This window comes from Myxocyprinus asiaticus, chromosome 8, assembly GCF_019703515.2.
Source record: "Myxocyprinus asiaticus isolate MX2 ecotype Aquarium Trade chromosome 8, UBuf_Myxa_2, whole genome shotgun sequence".
NCBI lineage: Eukaryota > Metazoa > Chordata > Actinopteri > Cypriniformes > Catostomidae > Myxocyprinus > Myxocyprinus asiaticus.
Genome location: NC_059351.1, coordinates 54,030,853 through 54,054,617, shown reverse-complemented (window position 1 = coordinate 54,054,617; position 23,765 = coordinate 54,030,853). Strand labels below are relative to the sequence as shown.

Here is a 23,765-nt window from a genome sequence, read left to right as displayed (position 1 = left end):
CAACAGAGTGCACACATAAAATCAGAAAAGTACAATAATGTCATTTTGCTCCTTACCTTTCACATCACATTCTGATGTTTCTGAGCCCAAACAGAATAAACACACAAAGGTTAACTGGAACTGGAATCCAGAATCTGGAGGTGATCTGACATGATTAGTATTTTATATACATTATATATATATATATATATATTACAAATATATAATACAAATTTTGCAGACTTTGTTGGCCGCAATTCTCTGATTGGTGAAGCGTTCTCTGCTGACCATGGGTACTGAAGTTGTTTACCAGAAATTCCGCTATCAAACACACTATTTAACGCAGACAGGTGGCTTCAACAGAAGCATATACAATATCATTGATGAAAACCTCGGAGCTCAAGGTAGGTCTGTCTTTAAATGTTTAGAAATTATCATTGAAATTCAATTAGTCTATGGAAAAAATGTTATGGTATTTTTACTTCCAGAACCAGACTGTTATGCTCTGTTCCAATTCTGATGGAGTTCCTTGCCATTTCTGGCATTAAACCAGCCACTAAACAGCACACAAAGCTCACTGTGGTTGGTTGGTCACTTGTTGGTTAGACTTCCTGTCTAAATTGGCAGTTTTTGGCCAGAATAAGCTGTAATGAGGATCAGGCCAGACTAAATGCAGACAGGCTTAGCAAACTACTGATAAACGTGGTGAATGGCTCCATCTAGAGGTGAGTTTGTGATCACATGGACACATTTCAGTGAAATGGGATGGATATTGCTACATTTTTAGAGTTATATTGCATAATAACAGTTACCAACAGTTCAGTGTTAAAGTTTCCTTGTATAGTGTGCACCCGAGTTTAAATCCTGAACTAACTAACTTTTACAAATAACATAGATAAGGCCTAAAAAATATATAGCTAGATTAGCAAAGATCTGAATCGTTTCGCAGTTCAGTTTGAATCAAGACAGCTCACTCACACACAGACTCATTGAGCGGTTTTCAGTAAAAAAAACACCCAGATAATTATTTTGTTTGAAGAGTTGGTAGCTAGCTGCATTTTGAGTAGCTTGCCCAAGAAGACTAAATAGATGCTAATAGGCTCTATTTTCTTTCATTCGTGAACAGTTGGAGAAATGTAAAACATAAGAGAATATTATGTCTACCATGTTATTGATCTCAAACTGCTGAAGTTGGCGATGTAATGTGCTAGCTCTGTGATTGGCAATAATAAGTTAACTACCCTACATTGTTTACATTTACATTCTAATTGTCATCATGCCATATGCTTTAACTAAAAAACTTAATCCTAAAAATGTAAATAATTAAGTACTTTTAGTCTAGATCCAGCTTTTCTGATACTTATTGTGAGATCTGGTCACTCTTGATGGGCTCTATCTGTACTCCTTCAGTATATCCCATATCAGCCCATACTGAGTCAGACAGTGTTACTGGACCACATGCCATAAAGAGAGGAACAAAAACTTGAGCAAAACATGGCTGACGTGCTGGTTGGCCACTGTTTAGCATGTTTTGTAGCAACAGGATTTGTTACAGGAAAACTGAAACTGGTGCTCAGTAATCTAGATCTGTGCTTCTGCACAAAACATCCAAACAATATGTGTCTGTCATTGTTGTAAAACTAAACAAAGCATATAAGCATTTTAATTAAACGTATCAGAAATGAAAATGACTGGGTGAATTTGAATAAAACATGTTTTGCATATTAGACATGTTAGCAGGTTATTTCTTCATCTAAAAGTTGACAAAGATCTTTCACTTTCGAAACAAACACAGACTTGACCACATATCATAGCTTCCCTTTAAAAAAGTATTGCAGTTTTTTTTTCATTTGATCACCTTTCATATTTTTGCATTGTGGAATTTTATAGAAAGAGGAAGAACAGAACAATAGAACTGAACTGAGAGTAAAACACACAGACGTATCAACAGTTACAGAGAGACAGTAATGCATTTCATGGTGAGTTCTACAATTATTTTCCAGATTTAGAAATATGGATATAATTTAGCCAAATATTGTAGTAAGTTTATAAATTAAATATCTTAATGTGCTTTTTTAACATGAATTTAATACAAAGATGTTTTGCATTGCATGTGATGTCACACTTCGTTTAGGATTTAGAATGTATGAAAATTTGATATTTTTAAGATGTTTAGCAGATGTTAATTAGAATGCGATGCTTTCCACACAACAATGACATAAAAATATATGACAACTTTAAAAAAAAAAAAAAAAATAATAATAAAAAAAAAATGAATTAAAGTGGAACAATAAAGATAAAAACAAACAAAACAAAGATGTTAGGTCACTTTCTGTATTTCTCTCACTTCTTCTGTAAAATGTGGATTTTAATGCTCTACAGAGTTGTAAAGACCAACACAAAACCAGCATGAAGAACAAGTATGAAAACTTATTTGATGGAATCAAACTACAACTACAAAAAACTACACGTTTTTTACCCGGTTTGGAGCTCGACATCTGTGGTCACTATGAACCACGTCACAGAATGGAAAAGAGGAGCGTGTGTATCAAAAATTCACATTTTGTGTTACATGGAAAAAAGAACAGCAGTTTGGATTGCTATGAGGGTAAGTAAATACATGATTTTCATTTTGGGTGAAGAAAGGGAGACAGAGTACCCCATCTTGTTTCATTTATGATGATGATTATGATGGTAATACTGTTTAATAATGTCATTTGTATGAATTTCTCTATTTCCAAGAAATGTGTGCAGTGCCTTACCTGTTTCAGTAGCTTCCTGCTTCAGAAGGTAATATCTTCGAAAACTTTTTGCCTGCATTTTATTTGTTAGGAACAGACTTTACAGTAAATCCAACCCAAAGATGCTCAAATACAGACCACATGGTTTTCTTCTGAATACATTTTATAAAATGCAACCTTTCTTTTATGGAACACAAAAAAAGATAGTAGACAGAGTATTCAGTCTCAAGCTGTGTCCCAAATGACTCACTATACACTTTGCACTCATAAAATATGCTATGGACTCAGCCATGTAGTGTATGAATTTTCAAAGTGTAGTATCGTCCCAAATGAAACTCTTAATGGATTTTTACTACACAGAAGCATTCACTACATATCAGCTGACAGAAGTGACATTTCAAACACAATCGATGTGTTGCGACTAGCTTTAGCGCGTTAGCCAACCTCAGTTTAACACTTGTATCTCAAAACAGCGTACATATTCACACAGCTTGGTGTGATGATAAAGCATTCAACTCACATTTGCAAGGTGCTGTATCCACTGAAGTTTCGCTTGCTGCTACATTCTTCATTATTCACAACTGTTTTGTCAGACCAGAAGTGCAGCCAGGTAACTCCGCCCCTTCCGCTATCTACAGCAAGCCATGTGCGTTGAGTGCATGAAGTGTCCAACATTTCACACTCTGTTTTGATGGCTGAAAAAGTGCATCATCTGGGTACTTAAAGTCAGTGGTGGAAAGAGTACTGATTTTTATTTATTTATTTATTTATTTTTGTACTTAAGAAAAAGTACTGCTACTGAAGAAATAATTCACTTGAGTACAAGAAGAAGTAATGTGAAATATTATGACTCAAGTAAGAGTAAATAAGTAGTTTGCTGAAAAACGACTCAAGTAATTACGTTACAAGTTACTTTATGAAAATTATATTATATTGTGAAGAGGAGGAGGGCGTGGTCAGGCTGTGGGGGTGCACAGCTAGCGCTGAGTCAACTAATCAGCAGGAGAGAGAGATAAAGGGGAGCCGGAGACACGAGTTTGAGAGAGACACACGTGGCCGCTGTGTGTTGTGTTTATCTTTGTTTTATATTATTTTAAGATCATTTCTGTCATTAAAGTTGACGTTGACTGTTCTACTGGTTCCCGCTTCCTCCCTGCCCACCTTACCCCGTAACATATATATAGTATATACGCTTCCATTTTTAGAACACAAAGACACGTTTGTTCTTGAAAGAAACTGATGCTTCCTTTCACCAAGGATGCATTAAATTGATCAAAAATACTGCCAAAATCATTAATTGAAAATTATTATTATGGTTTGAAATAATTGTTTTAAGTGGTATTTATTCAATTTTTTTCATTACCTGTGATGGCAAACATATACTGTGTCACCTATTCCTTACAAAAGCATTCTAAAGGGCTTATTTGTTACTCAAGAAAATGTTCTTATTATTAGAACAATTGAAAATGGTTGCGCTACCATGTGGAAATCACAATACACTGGGATTTTTTCCACATTTGCTGAGGTATCGGGTTCTTACAACTTCTTTTACACTTGCAAGTCAAATATTGTTTGTAAAAATAGGCAAAAAGAAACACATTTCTCTTGAAATTCTATTTTCTCAAAGTCTATTGTTTTAGAGAGATGAAGGCTATTCCATGCATTACTGTTTTGAAAAAAGAATCTCTAACCAGGATAGAGAGGGAAGTGGACAGCCCAGATGCACAACAAAAAGACAAAATCACAGTCTCTAGTTTGAGAAACAGACTCCTCACAGGTCCTTAACTAGCAGCTTCTAAATACCAAAGACCTGCATTGCTGCAAGAGGATTCTTGGACAAACAGAACATTTAAAGAATACAATATTTATTTAAATAGAAATAGCCATTTGTAATATTGTAAATGTCTCTAAGTCGTCTCTAAACTACATAATGTGCATTGTGACTGAAACACATTCCTATTTCAGGTTTATTCTCATTCATGTATGTCCAAGTATTTTGGCTATTAAGTTAACATACTGTACAATTTATCCTCTATGATATTGCAGCAATTATCCAGATATGGAATGAGATTATTAAACAAACTGTTATCAACTCCTACATGCCAACTGAATAAAATAAGGCAAAAATAAAAATTTCACACAGTGTTTAGTGAGATATGATTGATTCAAACACTAAAAGTGGCTGTTTTGTATATGTATTATTGTGTTACATTTGTAATAATAAACAATATGGTGATTTAACATATTGAGATATTATTATTAAGTAAATTGTAGCATTTGGTTACATTATGTCTTGTGATTTCTCATACCTTTTTTATATAACATCCATCCCTTGCACACTTTTCACTCTAGCGGGTGAGAAAGGGCAGGGAAGTACAGTACAGCACCGTGAGTGAGAGTGTTACCCGCTAGAACAGTTTATTTTTAACAAGAGGGGCGAACGGTTATGGAATTTAACACGGGAGTACAATACCAAACTCATGCAGATTGACTGAAGCGGAGAGCCCGTCTGTGCGCACGATGGTGCGAGGAACCGGACGGCAGGAAAACAATAATATTCAGTGAAAAGTCAAAAGATCGCAATGTATGTAATTGTAACTTTTTCAGATATTGTTAAAAAAACACGGGAACTCGTTGTGTGGGCATTTTTTGCCCCATATTTTTAATTTCGGGGATGTTTTTGTCAATTTCGGTGGCATTTTTGCTACGAGTTGCCATTCATTTACGACACCTTTTTAAGGTATTTAAAAGTTTGTTTTAGACATATAGTAGCAAGTAAACAAGATATCCCCACATATATGTCAAACTACATTGTGTTAATGTTTGACACAGTTAAAACAATGCCTACCTTAAAAACAAGTGAAGATGAATCAGTGGTTAATTAATGTTCAGACGATTCCCTCATACCTGAATGAACGGCTCCTTTCCAGAATAAAATGAAATATGCAGAAAATCACAGTATTACAGTTCTTGTATAGTGACAGGGCAGAAAGTGTTGGAGAAGCTAGAGAAGAGAGGACACCGGCGGCAGTTTATGCAAGCTGCTGTGCTCATGATGCTGAACCTGCAGGCTTCCGTCATGCCACACACAGCGCATTTTAGTTTATAAACAGATTTAGTGCATATAACTTTCTTCTTCCCAAAATTGCTGAAATATTTTTGTACTTTGTAATTATGGTGAACAATAATTGTAGTGAAGTTGAATACTTCCTTTTTAATCAACTCAAGTAAAAGTGCTATTGGGACGCACCTTCATTCACCTTTCACTTTTATTATATAGAAAAAAACAGATGTGATGAAAGCGAATGGTCACTTGTAAGTCCTTAACATTTTGCCTTACATCTCATTTTGTGTTCCAAGTTTGTGCGTTTCCGCTTAAGATTTATATATTGTACATTTATATTTTGGATAAATAAATACATTATTCTGTACAAGTTGTAAAAATCACACAAAACAGCGATCAAAAACGTGCTGTTTTGAGATTAATTCAGCCTAGCAACACAATAGCCAATCAGAATTTGAGATGCAGCAACGCAGCAGCCAGTTATCGAGAATTGCTGGACGATGTTTCACGACAAATAAGCCCTTTACTATTAAACTTCAATGAAGGTATTTTTTGAATTCAATATATGTTATTAATGACAGCTTTTTGCTGTGTTCAGTTGAATATGCCTATGTCACAAAGCAGGCTGAAACAGAGTTTGAGCGAACTCTGAATTCGTGGTACTACTAAGTTGAATAGGTTCTCAGTGAGGTTTATCGCCATAGTAACATATGCTAAATGGCTAACCTGCTCAGAGTTCCCAATCAGAAGTCTCATACAGAAACTGGACCAATCAGCTGTGAGCAAAGTGACAGTCACTCCCCTGATAGCACATGTACATCACCCAGACATCTATTTGATGTGTGTGTTTACATTTGGAAGACGTATTTTTTACGTTGTTTGCTCATCTGCAATACATTTATTAGACGTTTCCTCTATTAGACATTCAGCAGATGTCTTTGAGATGTTTATGATTTAGAATGTTTGTTAATCTGATCTTTTTAAGATGTTTAGCAGATGTTAATTAGATTGTGATGCTTTTCAGATGAAAGATTTTTAAACAGACATCTCATAGATGTACGTGTGCTATCTGGGTTCATCTGTATGTCTTACTCCAATTTAAAGCACACTTTAAAGAAACAATTTTAGAAATCCCAAAAATCAGCTGTTTATGTTTTTTTAAATCTCACTAAGCATGTCTGTTCACCAACTCACAATAGGGGCAATATTTTGGACTTAGTTATAACTGACTTTCCCATTTCAAATATGACTGTATCAAATCTGGAAATGTCTGACCATAAAACGGTCTCCCTTTATATTTCTGATGGATCTCTTTTTGTTGCAAGACAAAAAAATGTAAGAACATTAAATCTCTTGATCCTACAGTTTTTGTGGTATCAATCAAAACACTTTTCTCATCATTTGATCCCAACGCAAATGTCAGTTAGATGGCTGAATTTCCATCTCCTCAAGTCATACCCAGCTAATTATTACATTGATCACATTAATTGTGAACAGCTCTCTTAAATCTGGATCAGTTCCCTCCTATTTCAAAATGGCTGCTATCACTCCTCCATCTTGCCCTATCTTGATCAGAATACACGGTGAAATTATGGACCAATTTCCAATCTACTGTTCATAGCCAAAGTGTTTGAAATGGTTGTAGCAACACAACTAAATAACTATATGAACCCTCACAATCTTTACAAGATTTTTCAGTCCAGTTTCAGACCCTGCCACAGTACAGAGACTGCCCTGGTCAAAGTGACCAATGATCTGCTGAGGTTCGCTTAGTCTGTGTCACCATCATTATTGGTCCTCTCTATGATGTTGATCTTGGGAAGTTCTTCCAACAGGAAATGCAAAGTACTGCATGTGTACAGTAAATGAACGTGCATATTTTTCTCTTAAATCAGACGGACAGTCTCCTCAAGTGCATCAAGAAGCACTTCCTCAAATATTACATTAAGCAGGCGGAAACCAGAGGAGGTAAAAGCGAAAGCAGAAATACATGGCAGTTTGTCATTATCAAGGAAGGAAGCTTTAACAGCAACATTTACCAACGGGATATTTTTTCACGGTAAAAAAAAATGATTTATAAAGTTATATAGGCGTTTGTTGGTTAGACTATTTAAAATCACTACATTTTGTGTGTCTGCCCAAAGTCATATTTTGTATAATTCACCCGTATAATTTACATGCATGTGAGATATATGTCACTTTCAGACTATTCGATAAATGTTTCCTTTACTATCTGTTTATGACTTTGTACTGTTTTTGATAGTTATGTATTTATTCTTTGAAGGCATTCTGACCAAGAAAAAGACATTGTAGCCATTTGCTGTGTGCAGTGTTTGAATTACTTGAACACTTCCGGGGGGTCCTATATTTGTAAGACAGTAGGTTTATGGCGCTTTCATACTTGATTCGATTGCCTGGTCCGAACCCGGGTTCGTTTCCTCCTCCTGCACCCATTGGTCTCTGTTCACATCATACTATTTAGATCAGAACCGTGGTCCGTCATCAACGTGAATACAAATGGCAGCTGTTTACCAGTGTAACTAGGTAACAACCCAGCAAACACAGAAGGTTCCCCTAACATTAGCTTATGTTTCCCGCTTGGTTATTTTTTTAACCAATTCCTAACATTCTAGGAATGTTCTTTTGAGGGTTATTTTTTATAACCATACTGTAAACTAACCTTCCTGTTGCAGGGAGGTTTTTGTGTGACAACCTACAAATAACTTATACAGAACATTCTCTAATGGTTATTTTTAGGTTTTATTTTTATGAACTAACCTTCCCAGAATGTTGCATGGAGGTTTTGTGGGACAACCTAAAAAGATCTTGTACAGAACGTTCTGTAATGGTTTTATTTAGGTTTTACTTTTATTATCATAAACTAACCTTCCATGAACATTGCATGCAAGTTATTGTGTAACAGCCTCTTAGAACTTATACAGAACGTTCCCAATTGATTATTTTTTGGTTTTATTTTTCATTTACATCAGGGGTTCTTAAACATTATTGGCCCAGGACCCAAATATGACATTTTGTGTTTACCTGGTACCTACACTTACAAAACTGTGCAATATGCTGAATTTGCTATGATGTATCCATTTGAAAACTGTTTTTCATGTTGTTCTGACAGAATTTTTGCATCTGCAGTTGCGGCATGAGATGTCATCGTATTAAGAGCGACTCATTACTTTGAACATGCCCGTAATGCATTGTTGGCACAACTTGTTCTTTCTGATACTTTAAATAAATCCAAGACAAACAAATTCATTGAGGAATTTGTCATCTTTCTGTTTGTGCTGGTGTACACAGTAACCACGGTGTCATGAAAAATGACCCATTGACCACAGCACCTGAGAGCGTGCCTCTTTATTAAATTATATTGTGGAAAAGTGCTGAAAGACTAAAAAACGTTGCAACCCAACATGTATGGCTATGTGACCCATAGTTTAAGAAACGCTGATTTCCATTTTTCATTATTTTGGTATTTTTAATAAAAAGTTACAGAGAGGTTGGTAGACAACAATGGCTGACGTTAGTGCAGTATAGCGTTTAATTAAATTTAGTAGTAAAGATCACAGTGTATAGGATTTAACGCATTATAATGAACAGATGTTATAAGCATACTATGGCTGTCAACTAGGTGGAGAAGCTAAATTTGAAATTTTACCTTAAACATTACCAAAATTTTAATCAAAACTGCTGTCTCTCTGTGTCTCTTCAGTGATGTGAGGAATGAACTGATCCAGGTTCAGTCGAGATGTGAAGTTTGTGAGCAGGTTCTGAGAGATCCAGTGTCTATCACCTGTGGACATACAGTAGTTTCTGCAGTGTATCAGCTTCTGTTGGGACCAGACTAGTCCATCAGGAGACTTTGACTGTCCTCAGTGCAGAAAAAGATCTAGAACACATCCTGTCCTACACACAAACACACACAAAGTCATGAGAGGATCCAGTTCTGCTGGTTCTGCTCACTTCTACACAGAACCAGACCTGCTGGAGGATTCTCACCAACCAGTAGATGATGTTCTTCAGAGAGTCAAAGACCAACACAAAACCATCATGAAGAACAAGTATGAGAGCTTATTTGAGGGAATCAAACTACAAGAGAATCAAACGCTCCTGAACAGGATTTACACACAGCTCTACATCATAGAGGGAGAGAGTGAAGGGGTGAAGGAAGAACATGAGGTTTTACACATGGAGAAAACAGACAGAACTCAACACTTACAAGACACTCCAATCTACTGCAATGACATCTTTAAACCCTTACCTGAACCAGGATGCGAGGAGAAGAGAAAAGACCAAATAAAGACTGTTCTTACTAAAGGCATCGCTGGAATTGGAAAAACCGTCTCTATGCAGAAGTTCATTCTGGACTGGGCTGAGAGAAATGCCAATCAGGATGTAGATTTCATGTTTGTGCTTCCATTTCGAGAGCTGAACTTGATTAAAGATGAGCAGTACAGTCTTCACAATCTTCTGCTGGACTTTCATCCTGAACTTCATGATCTGGACTCAAAAATTTATGAGGAGTGTAAAATTGTGTTCATTTTTGACGGTCTGGATGAAAGCAGAATTCCACTGATGTTTTCAGACAGTGAGAAATTTTCTGATGTGACTGAGACTTCATCAGTGGGAGTGCTGATGACAAACCTCATTAAAGGAGATCTGCTTCCCTCTGCTCTCATCTGGATCACCTCCAGACCAGCAGCAGCCAATCAGATCCCCTCCAAATACATCAAACGTGTGACAGAAATTCAGGGATTCAATGACCCTCAGAAGGAGGAATATTTCAGGAAGAGGATCAGTGATGAGCATCAAGCCAGCAGAATCATTTCACACATTAGAAGAGCAAGAAGCTTCCACATCATGTGCCACATACCAGTCTTCTGTTGGATCTCATCCACTGTGCTTCAAAACATCCTGAAAAAAGATGATAATGCAGAAATCCCTCAAACTCTGACTGAAATGTACATCCACTTCCTGCTCATTCAGATCAATATGAGGAATCAGAAGTATGAAGAGAGAGATCCAGAGAAACTCCTGCAGTCCAACAGAGAAGTGATTGTGAAACTTGCTGAACTGGCTTTCAAACAGCTGATGAAGGGCAATGTCATGTTCTATGAGGAGGACCTGAGAGAGAGCGGCATAGACGTTACTGATGCCACAGTGTATTCTGGGATCTGCACTGAGATCTTTAAGGAGGAATCTGTGATTCATCAGAGGAAAGTCTACAGCTTCATACATCTCAGCTTTCAGGAGTTTCTGGCTGCTCTATATTTGTTTTACCATTATGTAATCAAAAATGTTGACACATTGCAGTTTTTTGATGTAGTGCATACTCTGCATAGGTACGCAGTTGATAAAGCCCTTCAGAGTGAAAATGGACGCCTGGATCTTTTCCTGCGATTCCTGCTGGGCATCTCACTGGAGTCCAATCAGAGACTCTTACTGGATATACTGACACACACAGAAAACAGCTCAGAGAGCATCAAGGAAACTATTACTTATATCAAAGACAAAATCAGAAATGAATGTGGACTCTCAGCTGAACGATCCATCAATCTCTTCCTCTGTCTGCTGGAGATGAAAGATCAGACTCTGTACAGAGAGATTCAGGAGTTTCTGAAATCAGACAAACACTCAGAGAGTAAACTCACTCCTGCTCAATGTTCAGCAATTGCCTACATGCTTCAGATGTCAGAGGAGGTGCTAGATGAGCTGGACCTGAAGAAATACAATACATCCGAGGAAGGTAGAAGAAGACTGATACCAGCTGTGATCAACTGCAGAAAAGCTCTGTGAGTGTTCCATTTGTCGCAAGTTCTTAAAATATTCATTCTGTCACAAGAATGAAGCTGATAATATATCAATAAAGTCAGGTTAACAATTTATTTACTGAGCATTGTGTTTAATCGATTTCAGTCTTGCTGAGTGTAATCTCACTGGTCAGCACTGTGAAATCGTGGTCTCAGTTCTACAGTCATCAAAGTCCCTCCTGAGAGAGCTGGACCTGAGTAACAATGACCTGCAGGATTCAGAAGTGAAGCTGATCTCTGATGCACTGAAGAGTCCAAACTGTAAACTAGAGATTCTAAGGTTTGTGAGCAGAATGAGAGATCAACACCCACCACTAGCTTAATGTGTTTTTTCACAGTCATAAGAGATATGCATTATCATAATCCACTATGGCGGGCAACTGGCAAGATGCATAATCACAACAATGCACACTTGCTAAAGTAACACATTTAAGTAAATCTTGATGTAGAGACAAAAGAAAAACTTTTGATGTGTGTGTATTGATTGGCCATTCACTTCTTCAGTAAAGCTCTGCCACTCTAGTGCTCAAGTTGTCATTTAACCCTCCTATGGTGTTAAAAATGGCACCTTCCTTTGGTATTCACTGTCATTTTTGACCGGAAGGTTTAGATGTGTAACCCTTTTTTATGATGATAATGATACCATTTTTTCTTCCCTGATGTAAGCACAATAAAATTATGCATTTCTTTTGGGATTTTATGCCATTTATATCTTATTTACATAAGCAAAGTTATTCCATTTTGATCTTATTTACAGCAAAATGTCAGAACCTACACTTCTATAAGTTGAAACATATGAGAATGTGTCTTAAATTGGAGGCAGATTGCTGCCATCTGGTGAACAAAATATAAATAACATGACTTGAAAACCACGTCATGCCAGTAACAGCCAGTAGATGGCTGTAGCCACCTACTGTGTAGTCTGATGGCTTGTTGTAACCTAATTTTCTATTTTATCACAAGATATGCATTTGAATATATATTTAGACATTATCAAACTATTATTTGTCAAAGTTTGGCATTTTAAAATTGATTTGAAGTGTCAGTTTTTGCAGTTCATGTTGCTTGTCATCAAACCTGACCATGGTGTTACAAAGAGAAGACACAGAATAACCATTTTTCTACCAATAATTTATTTCAAACAGAAAAATGTAATAACTCAAAGTTAATACATAGTAATGTCTAGAAAATAAACATTAAGAAACAGAAATGAACTGAAAAATTCAGAAAATTCAATTATAAAGAGTATTAAACAGAAGACTCAGAGTAAACATTTTCAAAACAATTGAAATTTCAAACTTTCTATAGTAAAAATTCATTTTGCAGACTTGCGTGTGTGTGTGTGTTTGTGAGTGTGTCAGATTGCTGTCATCAGCTGGAAAATAACAAATGACTTGTAATGCCAACAATGATCAAAAGATGTATTTGTTTTGATTTATTTGTAGCTGATTTATTTGTTTTATTTGACAAAAGTAAAAAAAAAAAAAATGTTGTTTTAAAATCTCACCAATTCATTCTTGTGTGTATACGTAAGTGGGTTTGTGTGTGAGTGTGTGTGTATGTTTTGCACTGAGGATGTTTTAGAGTCTCACCCTGTAATTTCTATCTGTTTTTTTCCTGAAGTGTGGCTGATTTATTGATTGTATTTGATTTATTGATCAAATTTTTTAAATTTTTTATTTATTTATTTTTTTTTATGTTCAGATGGCAAATGGAGGAAAAGTCATCAAGTCTTGTACTGCTCAGATAAAGGAAACCATTTTTATCAAATATAAAAAAATTATTTTGGTAAAACAAAGACAGAATACCATAGGAGGGTTAAGATGTCTTGAAGCGGTTTAGCAAGAATGAACTCTAACCACCTTTGGATGAATATGTGGGGTGTAACAATATATCGCAATACAAAAATGTGACAATATGCATTGATTCATGGATATGAAAAATGAATCACGGTACAAAACATAGTTACCTTCATCAATATCTATCAGTTTTGACCAACAAAAAGTTTGAACAATAGAGTGTATAGTCACTTAGGCCTAATGTAAAAGCTAACAGTTTGGAATGAACCATTATGGCACACTAAGTGTTACGTGTTGTAGAGATGAGACGACAATGGATCTAAATGCAGGCCTTTTTAATGAAGATGATGAAGGTGATACAAAACAATGTGGAGAAATGCAAAGAATCAAATAGTAACATTCATACATAAAGAACAATGATCAAGAATTAAGATTCTTGATCATTGTTCTTTATGTATGAATGTTACTATTTGGTTCAGACGAGCCCCCCCCACCCTGAAAATCACACAGAGGACTGATGAGGAAACAGGGAACAACTGAGGAAGATGGGGAACAGATGGCTGTGATGAGGGAAGTGCAACATGGGAATTGTAGTATGGGAAAAACCAACAACAGAAGACAATAACGGTATCAAAATAAGAGTCCTTGTGAACAGAGGGGTGATGATGAAGATGAAGTGACAGGAGTGAAGACAATGAAGATGTGACAGAACCCCCCCAAATGGCGACTCCTGGCGCCGAAAGACAGATGAGGCAGATGATGAGGAAGGATCCAGGGGACGATTATGAGGTCTTGGTGGAAGATCAGGAGGCCAGGGAGGAGTCTACGGACGATCAGAAAGCCAGGGACATAATCACAGGGCAAGGACTGGGTCAGGGGGCCTGGGAGGTGGCCACAGGGCAGGGACTGGATCAGGAAGCCTGGGAGGCAGCCACAGGGCCAGGATTGGGTCGGGAGGCCTGGGAGGTGGCCATAGAGCAGGGACAGGGTCAGGAGGCCTGGGAGGTGAGAGGTTCGAGGGGCGGAACTATGGAAGGCGGAGTCATGGGAGGTTCGAAGGGTGGAGCCGTGGAAAGTGGAGCCATGGGAGGCTCAAGTGGCAGAGCCATGGAAGGCTCGAAGGGTGGAGCCATGGAAGGCAGAGCCATGAGAGGCTCGTAGGGCGAAGCCATGGGAGGCTAGAAGGGCGGAGCCATGGGAGGCTAGAAGGGCAGAGCCTTGGGAGGCGGAGCCATGGGAGGCTCAAACAGCAGAGCCATGGGAGGCTCGATGAGGGAAGACTCCAGGGCCACCGTGGTTGGGGATAAAGTGGTCTCTGTTGATGGGGGTTTGGAGACCACTGGAACCATAGTGCCCCCCCCAGCTTGCAACGCTGGCTCTGGTATAGACGAGGCTTGCAACGCTGGCCGTTGTCCGTGGCAGACGTGGGTGTTGGCTCGTTGGCCATGGCAGGAATGGCCGTTGGCTCATTGGCCATGGCAGGCATGGGTGTTGGCTCGTTGGCTGTGGCAGGCATGGGCATTGGTTCGTTGGCTGTGGGAGGCCTAGAAGGTGATGCCGTGGGAGGCCTGGAGCAAGGGGCCATGGAAGGCCTTGAGCAAGGGGCCGTGGGAGGCCGAGAAGAAGGAGCCATGGGAGGCCGGGAGGAAGGAAACGTGGGAGGCCGGGAGCAAGGAGCCATGGGAGGTCGGGTAGAAGAGCCATGGAAGGCCGGGAGGAAGGAGCTGTGGAAGGCTGTGGGGCATTCTCTCTGGGGGGTGAGTTAGTGTCCTCTTCCCCTACTGTAAAAGGTGAGCCACATAGATTAAGAGCCAAATCCATGCACTCACCTAATGTCCAGTGAGGGTCCGCCTGAGGCAGATGTGCCTTCAATGCTCCATTTAGACCGGCTCTGAAGAAGGTTATCAGAGCGTGGTCATCATAATGCACCACATTAGCCAGCTCACGGAACTCAGAGACATGATCTTCCAATGGATGGTCCCCTTGTGTGAGGAGGAGAATTTTGACAGCTGCTAGAATCCATTTGTGTGGTAAGTTCTTATGATATGTGTTGTAGAGATGGGATGAGATGACAATGGATTTAAACGCAGGCCTTTTTAATGAAGATGATGGTGATACAAAACAATGTGGAGAAATGCAAAGAACCAAATAGTAACATTCATACTTAAACAACAATGATCAAGAACTGACAAGGGAGAATGGAAGTGAGGGCATATATATATATATATATATACACACAGAGAACTGATGAGGGAACAGCTGAGGAAGATGGGGAACAGATGGCTGTGATGAGGGCAGTGCAACATGGGAATTGTAGTATGGGGCAAACTAATAACAGAAGACAATAACGGTATCAAAATAAGAGTCCTTGTGAACAAAGAGGTGATGATGAAGACGAAATGACAGGAGTGAAGACAATGACAATGTGACATTATGCACTAAAACTACAAAATGATAAACAGTCATCTCATTTTTCATGCTGCTCCGCATGAGCCGCACATACGTTTCACTCTGATGAAAGCAGTGAAAACACACCATAATTTGTATTGCAGCCTTTTGCGGTTTAGTAATCGTGCAACACCATATCACAATTTCAGTTTTAATGCAATTAATTTTGCTGTCATCATAGTTATCATGCCAGTGTCTTGGATGTCAAAGCCTGCAGGACCTAAAGCATTTTAAATGGTTTCCTCTCATCATTTAAGGGCAAACTGGCCACCAGAAGCATCGGGAGAGAAACACATGCCTGCGTTTAAGATTACAGAGGTTTAATGGTAGTACTTCATAAACTAATAGGTAATGCTAAATATAATGTACAGTAGACCTACAACAATCTCCTGCAACAGTTAATGTACCGTTCCCAGCATCAGAAGCATGCAAGCTATAAAACTCAAAATGTCTTCAAGAAGATATAAGAGAACACATTTTTTGTGTAAGAATTACAGTGGCAATAACTGCTCCCTGTGCATATTTACTCCAAACAATTATTCTGTGTGGTCTTCACCCCTGAAAACACAATCAATACTTTTCATTTCCTCCTATTTTACTACTGGGTAGGTCCATCTTGAAGGCGCAGGTAACAATTAAATGTACACTTAATTTTACCACTGTATAAGCTAACAAAGCTCACTGATCCTGGGCACTAAAACCAGTCAATTGTAATAAAATTATAAAGTGTAATGTCCTTTTATTTGTTACAATTACAAATTAACAGATGAAAGGTTCCATGGCTTACATTTATAATTTGAATGCAACAGAGGTCCCAGTTTATATCTCTTTATTTGCAGATTGTCGGGCTGTATGGTGACAGAGGAAGGCTGTTTTTATCTGGCTTCAGCTCTTAGTTCAAACCCTTCACACCTGAAAGAGCTGGATTTGAGCTACAATCACCCAGGAGTATCAGGAGTCAAACTACTCAGAGATAGACTCAACGATCCAAACTGTACACTGGAGAAACTCAAGTATGTTGGTGTATATTTTCATGTGATGCTTACACTTTATGCATACAATGTAACTTAAAAATCAGTATAGTTTTTTACATTTTATATTTTTATATAGATCAATAATTTAAAAGCTATTAAATAAATGCAAAATAGAATAATGTAACATGTTAAGGGCAACGAATGTTAGTAACCTCACAAAGCTTATATACATCATTATCAGGAAACAGGCCTGTTAGAATGCACTAGAAGCTTGAGACAAAATGAGTGATGGGAAGTTGTATAGTCCACAAGTGTTTATTTTCCAAAGTGCCAACAAATTCTTAACCAGGTGAAAAATAGTGCTAAAATGTATTTACAGTGAAAAAGGGGAAAATGCAAGTATTTATGAAAAGGAAAATATACAAAATGTACAAAAATATACAAATGTTATTTTTGGCTATGCCATGTTCGGACCCAAAATATCAACAATTCTATTCTACATACAGCGACAACAATAATCTCCAACTCTCTCTTAACCAATGGCTATAAGGACCCCCCTTATTAAGCTTGTGGCTCCTTTCGAATAAACCATAATGAAGGAAAGTAAAAAAAAGAAAAAAAGAAAATTAAAGACAGTATATAGAAAATAATAAAATGATAAATATCAATACTTTGTATAGATACATAATATACATAAAAAATAAGCATGTTATAAATGAACATTTACAAGAAAACAGGCAAAATCACAATTTTAACATTGAACTTCCCCCGTGACGTCATCGGAAATGGACGGGCTTCCCTATTGACATGAATGAATGCTTTAAATAAACCGGATTTTGTACAGTGAGGGTTTGGCTAATGCAACGTGAACTAGGCAGTAAGTGTGACTGTATTACAGATGTTTTGCTGGTTTGGATGACAAATAAAGGATCGAGATTCTATGGATATTCTATTGATTGAGACTGACATGAACTTATAACAGTAGTGATAATGAATAAAACCAGAATGAGATGACATTAACAGAATGTAACAAACATTAAACAGCAAAAACACACAAAACAAATATGATTCAAACACAAATCTGCATATTCTTGATGTAACATTAACACCGGCAACGAGACTGTGTGCAAGTTATGTGTGTGAACCTGCGTGTTCTCAGTCTCTCATTCACAGTCTCTCATCACAGCGCTCATCTGACATTTTCCCCCACTTTTTCAGACACCTTATGAGGTGTTCTGGAGAGGCAATCTGCTGTGCAATTTAGAGAACCAGTTCTGTATTGAACCTTAAAGTCAAATGGTCAAATATCTTTATACCATCTGGTGATGTGTAGGGGCGTAAATCACAAGTTTCATCATGATACAATCATATATAGATTCTCTTAGCCAGTGATCCGATGTTTGCAGATATCTCCGAGACTGCCACCATGCGATTTTGATTCAGGGGCCTGCAATCAATATTACAATATTATATGCCTATTTTACACAATCCATTACATTTATTATCTCACAAATGCAACCAAAATATAATTTGAATATTTTATTGAGCTCTCTGAAAAGTGAAAATCCAGGATCCACACTGGGACATCCACAACAAAATAACATACTTCAGTTGTTGAAAAAAATACAGAAAAATAAATAATATAAAAAATATAGTCACATACATGTGATCATCAATCATTTGATGACAGCTCATTGCCTTGTGTAATTAGGTAAACACTACAATGACAATTTGTCATCTCTACAACAGTAAAGCAAGTCTTTACTTGGCTACATCTTCCACAGTTGTATTGAAAATTCTGTTACAGTTCACTGTGATAAATGTTAGTAAGGGTGTTGATGTTAAGATGTGAAAAGTTTTGTAATTGTTGCTGTTGATTCTGGTGTTCAGAATACTGTGGCTGTTTAACCATTTGAATTGGTTGAATTGCTCCATAGCATTTTAAAGTAGAAAATTGTCATGTAGAATTCATATGTGTTGTATGCACCACGATTTCGAGGGAAGTATGTTTGAATCATGCATGTGAGCCGCTCTGCGCTATCCTGTCACTGGAGCTTGCAGCCCTGTTGACGCACGTGCATGGACAGAGCAGAGCGTAACTTCATGCTTCAAGCACCCCGCGCACATCTGTGTCCCACATGAGAAGGATATTTAGTCAGAAATGAATATCATAAGGTTGCTGCATCACCTGACGGAAATTCATACAGATGTGGCTGACATGAGAATGTCAAAATGAAGGTGCATCTTAAAAAAATCTACATCAAATGTTTACATGTTAAATCAATGACATTGCATCATTGGTTATATATTCGATGCATCGATCCAGATCGATGGATCGTTACACCCCTAGTAATGTGGGCATTTAGTGTCCCTCATATGGCCCAGCCAGGCCAATGCCCGGTAAACAGTCTCAAGTCTAAATTTACACCCCATCAGGCAGTACTTAAGGGAGTCCAGTGCCCACTTAAATGCCAGGCACTCCTACACGGTTAAATACATAGTACTCAATATTTGATGCATCAGTCTGTACAGTGTTCAAAATTGGGACTTTGCAATATGGGCTCCCTACACTAACAGTCTTTTAAGTGCTGAAAAGCCCATTCACAGTCCAGAGTTCTTTTTGGTTAAATTTGATAGAGCTATGGCTGAAAAGTTTGGGATTAAGCGCCTATACCTCCTTCAAGTCCAGAAAAGACTGCACCTGTTTCTTGGTCAACAGCTGCTCTGTGTTCTTGACGGCCTTTACTTTTTCAACCTGAGGCCATATCACCCTATGACCAGGCACATACCCTAGAGATGTTTCCCAGTCCTTGCTAGGCTGCACTTGTCTGGGCGAATGGTCAGACCGGCATTCTTTATTCATCCCAGCACACAGCTCTTTCACCAAAACTGGGCATTTACCCAGCATGCTGCTTCCATACCCAGTGCCCCGACCTGGGCTGATCATCCTTTTGACTCCTATTCCCAGAAGATTTTTTGGGAACCAGTGAGGAGAGGTGCAATACCTTACCACTGGAGAGGGATGATAAGTGGGAAAGAAAGTTGAACAAAGTCAAACATGTTAGAACCCCTGCATACACACAGCCATTCTCTTTCCCCCCACATCACTCCCATTGCTGTACCTTACCTAGTTCCACATAGTCAGTGCATCAACATTAACTCCTAAAAACTCATTCACCATTACCAACCCACCTAGATGTCCCATTGCTTGCCAGAATCCTGTGGGAAATCTGGTAATTTTGGCCTATGCTGCCTCATTCTGTACTAAACCTCGATTTAGTACAGATACAATTGCACTTTCCAGAATTTGGAGAGTCCAACAAAACATCTGACGTTCTCTTCATTGAGAAATGTGAGAACTTTCTCGACATCTGGCCTCTCTTAAGCCCTGAATCATAGGTACACTGAGTACAGTTTTAAAGGGTCCAGTGCTGACCTGGTGGAAGGCAGAAAAGGCCAAATTTAAAGATTGGAGTTCCTTTATAGAGGCATTTATGATCCCAATATCACAACTTTAAGATCCAACGACAAACAGAGGACAACTCTGTCATCCAGGATAGGGTTTGAGTAGCATCAAGGTCTCCTTTATGACAAGTACCAGAAAAAGGAGAAGAAAAATACAAGCTGGTGGTTCCTCAGTCCCTAATCCCAGACTTCTTGCACTACTTGCATGATAACCCTTAGGAGGACATATATGACAAGACCTTGCTGAGCATACTAGAGGTAGCCTGGTGGCCATCTATCTGCAGTGACTTCTGACAGTATGTAAAAAAATGCCCCATCTGCCAGAAATATAAGATATAGAACACAAAACCCTGAGGACTGCTGCAGAGTACAAAAGTCACCGAACTTGGGCACACACTGGGTAAAGACCTGATTGGACACTTTCCCACTAGCAAAAAGAACACTTACCTGATGTTAGTAGGTGATTAAAACACCAAGTTGGTGGAGTTGTTTCCCTTAAGAGACATCAAAACAAAAACAAAAATACCGTCTGAGCATTTCAAGCTTTGTGCCAGTATTTGTGGAATTTGTGGCAGTAGGGGGCAGTCAGCGCAACTCTAGCTGTACAGGCAAAACTCCTTGTCAAACAAATTAGCAGATAGCTCAGCCTTCCACAGATGATGCACTCTTCCACAGATGATGCGCACTTCCACAGATGATGCGCTCTTGCACTCGACAGCTGGACCGAGCACTACAGAATGCAAGTATCTCAAGATGCATTTTTTAACTACGTTGAACTTGACACAGCATCCTAAACCCATGCTTATGACTAGAGATGATGAAAACTATTGAGACGTTACTCAAAGAAAGTAAGATGCTCAAAAAGCGTCCATCTGACACGAGTAAATAGACCAACAATTAAAAATAGCACAGATGGACGTAGGCCAATAATAGGATTATGTTCAGTGATATGGAAATGAAACAAACTATATTTTGAGTTATATGCCAGTTTTTGTATTGTCTATATTTATTATTTGTCTGCTGCCACAATAAGTATTTAAATGATAATATTTTTATGAAATGTATATTATATTTATAATTATTTTAATTATATTAAATTCTTTATTTGGGGGTCTTTTCAGGGAGTGTGTATATATATATATATATATATATGTGTGATTAATTTGATAAAAAATTTATGTGATTTAGATTAGATTAACTTTAAAAATATAACTATCAGTCTGTGATTTGTGTGATGTGATATTCTGCTGTTTTCTCTGAAATGTTCTTAAATGATCAAGAATTTTTTATCTCTGTTGTGTAAATATTTGTCTAGTTTGGACCATGGAGAACAGTTCAGGATCACACCTGGACTACGGAAATGTAGGGGTTTTTTTTCTCTCCTTTTCAAAACATACATTTAACATAGCTGTGAAACTCTTCTTCATGTAGTTCTAATCTTTATTGTGTTCAGATTTCTGTAATCTCACAATGGATCCAAACACAGTGAACTATCATCTCATTCTGTCTGAGGGGAACAGAAAGGCAACACACAAGAAAGAGGATGAGCCATATCCTGATCATCCAGACAGATTTGAGCACTATGAGCAGGTTCTGTGTAGAGAGGGTCTGACTGGACGCTGTTACTGGGAGGCTGAATGGAGCGGATGGGCTGATATAGCAGTGTCGTATAAAGGAATCAGAAGGAAAGGAAGAAGTGATGACTGTGATTTTGGACTCAATGAAAAGTCCTGGAGTCTGAGCTGTATTGATGGCAGATTCACTTCCTGGTACAATAAAAACAGCATTGACATTCCTGTCCCTAAACCACAATCTAACAGGAAAGGAGTGTATCTGGACTGGTCGGCCGGTACTCTGTCCTTCTACAGCATCTCTGACACACACACACTCACACACTTACACACATTCCACTCCACATTCACTGAACCCCTCTATGCTGGATTTGGGATTTTTTATGCTAACTGCTCAGTGTCTCTGTTAGATTAAATAGCCTTCTGTGAGAAACACCAGTGACACACATGTTGAACACATGGTCCAATAATATTGAACCAACTTCTCTGTATTTTTACATGAAAATGACAACTTTTATGTGTAATGTTTAAAAAATGAAGTCTTAGTATGTCTTGGCTGATATTCCAATTCAAGATTGTTCTAGTATATAATAGTTATATATTATGTATAGTTATTTTTATATAGTTCTTTTTTTCTTTTCTTCTTTTTTTTCTTGTCTTTTATTTTGTATCTTTCTCTTGTGATGTCATTGTTCATGTTTCCTCTTCCTGGTGCTTTTCAGTTGCATTATTAGTCCTGTCTTGTGATTGGTTATTGTTCATTAATGTTGTTTAGTCATTGATTGTGGGAAATGTGACTTATCAGACTTGTTAGCATTGATGAAAGATGATATAGTATTCTTCAAAGTACCTTGGAGTAGTGATTGGAGCTTTTATTTCAAATGTATTGAAATTTGGTTCATGACTCGAAACATCTGTTCAAGTTTTAATATACTGCCATTTGGTGGTTGATAAATGATGCGCACATAAGCTGCTTTTGCTGGTAATGTTTTGAAGAAATAAAAAATTGTCGACTCTGTTATGACATTTCTGTGTTTTGTTCACTTAAGTGTTTATAATAAGTAATAACCAAGGTTCAAGCGCCAATGTCTTCATATATGAGTTAAGAAGTTACTGTGTTGTGTTAAAAAATTCAAACATGAGAGTGAATTAATGACTGATTAATTTACATGTAGATTAAAAATAAATAAATATGTTTGTGGACTGAGCAGTAACATTTTATTAACAGCAGTGAAAGGTGCTTATGTGACTGAAATGGCTTCTTTTGAACCAGATACTGAAGCATGTGGTTTTCAGCAGATTGAAGCTTCACAGATCACGTGGTTTTCCAAAATGAATCAAGCTCCGATACAGTGCTTCAATGTGAAATGTGTTGTTGTTTTAAAACAAGCTTCAATGCTTCAGTGTCGGACATCCCATCTCTACCTTGGAGTACTGTGAAAATGTAGTATATGAATGTGTATTAATTAATGCAATAATGTATCAAATCTGACTTTTACATTGGTAATACCACAGTTGGTTACTTTTTTTGAAGAGAATTTGAGAAACTTCTTTATACCTCTGCATAACAAACAGTAAATGGCAATATAATTTGTGTTGTATTTCTTTTTGAGATGTTCTTCTTTTCTAATACACAAAGCATTAGATCAAAATGCTACTGATTATTTTTTATTATCAGCGTGTGTAGGACACTCAGCACATGCGTTAAGCATGAGTAAGGGCAATTGACTTCAAAACGTGATCAGAAGTCAAGATTTATAGGGAAAAAGGAGGTATATTTTGGTCTGTTTCTCACCCAAAACCAATCGTATTACTTCAGAAGACATGGATTAAACCACTGGAGTCTTAGAGTTAAACTTAAAGTTTTTGAGCTTAAAAGTTTAGACCCCATTGACTTGCATTATA

General features: G+C 37.8%; 1 protein-coding gene across 2 annotated transcripts; it reads left to right on the top strand.

Annotated features, from left to right (window-relative positions):
* Positions 1-1,878: 1,878 nt before the first annotated feature.
* Positions 1,879-23,439, top strand: LOC127444640 (NLR family CARD domain-containing protein 3-like). 2 transcript variants are annotated; one of them, XM_051704133.1, is made up of 8 exons: positions 1,879-1,958; positions 2,362-2,587; positions 2,722-2,769; positions 9,506-11,585; positions 11,710-11,883; positions 16,690-16,863; positions 21,605-21,651; positions 21,743-23,439. In XM_051704133.1, exons 4-8 carry the CDS (start codon positions 9,724-9,726, stop codon positions 22,273-22,275), a joined length of 2,790 nt encoding a protein of 929 aa, XP_051560093.1. In that variant the 5' UTR covers positions 1,879-1,958; positions 2,362-2,587; positions 2,722-2,769; positions 9,506-9,723; the 3' UTR covers positions 22,276-23,439. The 2 variants fall into 2 exon arrangements, with proteins under 2 accessions (XP_051560093.1, XP_051560092.1); XM_051704132.1 differs by lacking the exons at positions 1,879-1,958; positions 2,362-2,587; positions 2,722-2,769 and adding an exon at positions 7,654-7,843.
* The last annotated feature ends 326 nt before the right edge of the window (positions 23,440-23,765 follow it).